Here is a 2,500-nt window from a genome sequence, read left to right on the forward strand (position 1 = left end):
TATTCTAATGTCTTTTACGAAAGCATTACACTGACTGGATAACTTGTGAGTGGAATTTGGTAGAAGAAAACTGTGCCAAAACATGTTGTGTGTGTGTGTGTGTGAGTATAGATTGCAGTATTTGGTTCCAACCAAGTTATCTTCCTTTTACACCAAAAGTAGAATTTCACTATCGGACAAAAAGGGGTGGATAAAATAAATGCCACAGCAAAAGGTCCAGGCCTTGTTGCAGTGAAGTGGCTTGTGTGCCTCAGCAACCCCGAGAGCCATGCCAGTGGAGCACAAACTCCTTGACCCCCCCCCCCACCTGCCATATCCCCACCATTGCAGGATAAGTCAAAGGATAAGAAGCCAAACAAATACAGACTTATTCTTCCCAGGGCCAACACCCCAACTTAAAAACAGAGCAAGGTTACAGAAGCATTGATTTTTTCTTTTTTGCCAACAACTTGCAGACGCAAGTTCCACCAGTTGAAAGCTCCACCACATACCAGATGGTAGCAAGTTTATGGGGCCATCAGAAGAGAATACGTGTTGCTTCAGGGCCTACCTCTCTACGGCATCACTGCATACCAACCCCATCTCACTGAAATGAGGTTCCACTTACTCCAGCAACTGGTTACTCAGTTCTGCTCAATATTCATTGCTCATCATATCGTTTAACCCTTTCATTACCATATTTCTGTTGAGATGCTCTGTGTTTCTTTCAATTATTTTAAATATAACAAAGAATTTAGTAAAATAACTTTGCTACCATCAAGTTAGTGTTAGGAACATAAATTGAGACTAAGGTTTTGTGGAAGATTTTAATTTCAAAACTTAAGAAAACAAGACATTTGTACTACAGAGCCAGAGGCGGTTTTGGCCAGGTTGGTAATGAAAGAGTTAATCCAAATCCAGTGGCTTGCCTTTTCCACTGTAGTCTGGATATCAGTGATGGTGGTATTTGCGTTACAATGACCTTGTGGTGATGGCATTTATTTTATTCACCTCTATTCGCCTGATGGTGAAATTCTACTTTGGTGCAAAGGAAGATAACTTGGTTGGAACCAAATACTGCAATATATTTTTTTTATCTTATGCTCACACACACATCATGTTTTGGCACAGTTTTCTTCTATCTAATTCAAAGCCAACAAGACTTTAGAGAGGAAGGCCTTCTCTTGAGGGCAAATGGAAAGTCAAGAATAACAGAGACAAGTCATAAGCAAGTATAATTAATAACGGAACAAAGCATTGAGTCCAAGGCAAAATATGTTTGGGGACAGTAGCCCTATTTAATACATTTCTTTCAGTTCCTCTACCTTCTGGGTCCAAATGAAGTCCATGAGTCACTTCAGTGACTGGAAACCAGTCGAAAATAAAGAGAGAAAAAATAAAGTGCAAACATTTTACTTTAGATTTGCATTGTTCTCTGTCACATGACACAGAGTCATCAAAGTGACACAGGACCTTCGACACACAGCACATTAACATCACCAACAGAATTGGAAAACCCACTTTTATAAGATCATGATTAATTATTAGTCATTACTAATGTCACAAGGTGACTGGAGTTAATCATCCAGTTATACCTATTTCACTTGAAATTGTAAATATAAATACATTTAGTAGCTGATTGTTAAAAATAACTATTAGTTAATTAGCTCATATAAATTTATGAAATTTAATTATAAGAGAATAATACTTTACATATGGCTCAGTCATCCCCTTTAAACTGAATTATATTATTTTCCCTCTTTTAATTCATGATATGTCTTAACTTGTCAATTATATCTATATATATAAAGCTGAAGTTGTCTGTGTATGGCAGGTTTGGTAGCCTTCAACTAACACTATCTCTTCCGAGACCCTGCGGTGCAAGTTGACCAAAATTGAGAGTATGATAGAAGAAGGCTTGCTCTTCCTTCCATAGAAGAAAACATTCAAATCAGACCATGCTAACACCAAAAATTATTTACATCAAAAAGGTGCTTTTTTTTTCTATGAAAATCCCTAATTTTTTACGATTTTTTTACTGCTGTGTCGCCATTTTTCAGTGTATTTCAACCTGAAAAATGTTCACTTAAAGAGAATAACAAGCTACATAAGGCAATATTTTTACTTTTCAAAAATTCCAATTCTAAAGGTTCGAAAAGAAAACAAGCCCGAGCAACGCTGGGCTATACTGCTAGTCTGGTATAATAAAAATAATATTCTATAACAACCGAAAAAATGATAACTAAATTAAAATGAAATAAAATGCAACTGGTAAAATGATAGATAGTTTTTCTCATTGTGATGATGATGATGATGCAAAATTATGAAAAAAAAAGAAGAAAAATTATGAAAAAAAAAAGAAAAGAAAAAGAAACCCAGCAATATATCCTTACTTGAGTAATGATAATGATCCATGTGTATACAGAATATCCTTTGAAAAGGGAAAAACTATCTGAAAATGTATGAGAGAAGAAATAAAAGTACAATTAGAATATCAATTTCTTAAAGATATAAGTTGAAA

At 35.2% G+C, this 2,500-nt stretch overlaps 1 protein-coding gene across 6 annotated transcripts in view; it reads right to left on the minus strand.

Moving 5' to 3' along the window:
* Positions 1-2,500, minus strand: part of LOC115218040 (probable UDP-sugar transporter protein SLC35A4) — a 192,021-nt gene that overhangs the window by 537 nt on the left and 188,984 nt on the right. For all 6 annotated transcript variants that reach the window (XR_005001440.1, XM_029787792.2, XM_029787794.2 and 3 more), the window contains one exon: positions 2,373-2,431. Coding sequence is in view for 5 of the 6 variants with exons in the window: in XM_029787792.2 (XP_029643652.1) it covers positions 2,373-2,431 (59 nt within the window). In the remaining variant the exon portion in view is untranslated. The remainder of the gene's footprint in view (positions 1-2,372; positions 2,432-2,500) is intronic.

Source organism: Octopus sinensis, linkage group LG12, assembly GCF_006345805.1.
Source record: "Octopus sinensis linkage group LG12, ASM634580v1, whole genome shotgun sequence".
Taxonomy (NCBI): domain Eukaryota; kingdom Metazoa; phylum Mollusca; class Cephalopoda; order Octopoda; family Octopodidae; genus Octopus; species Octopus sinensis.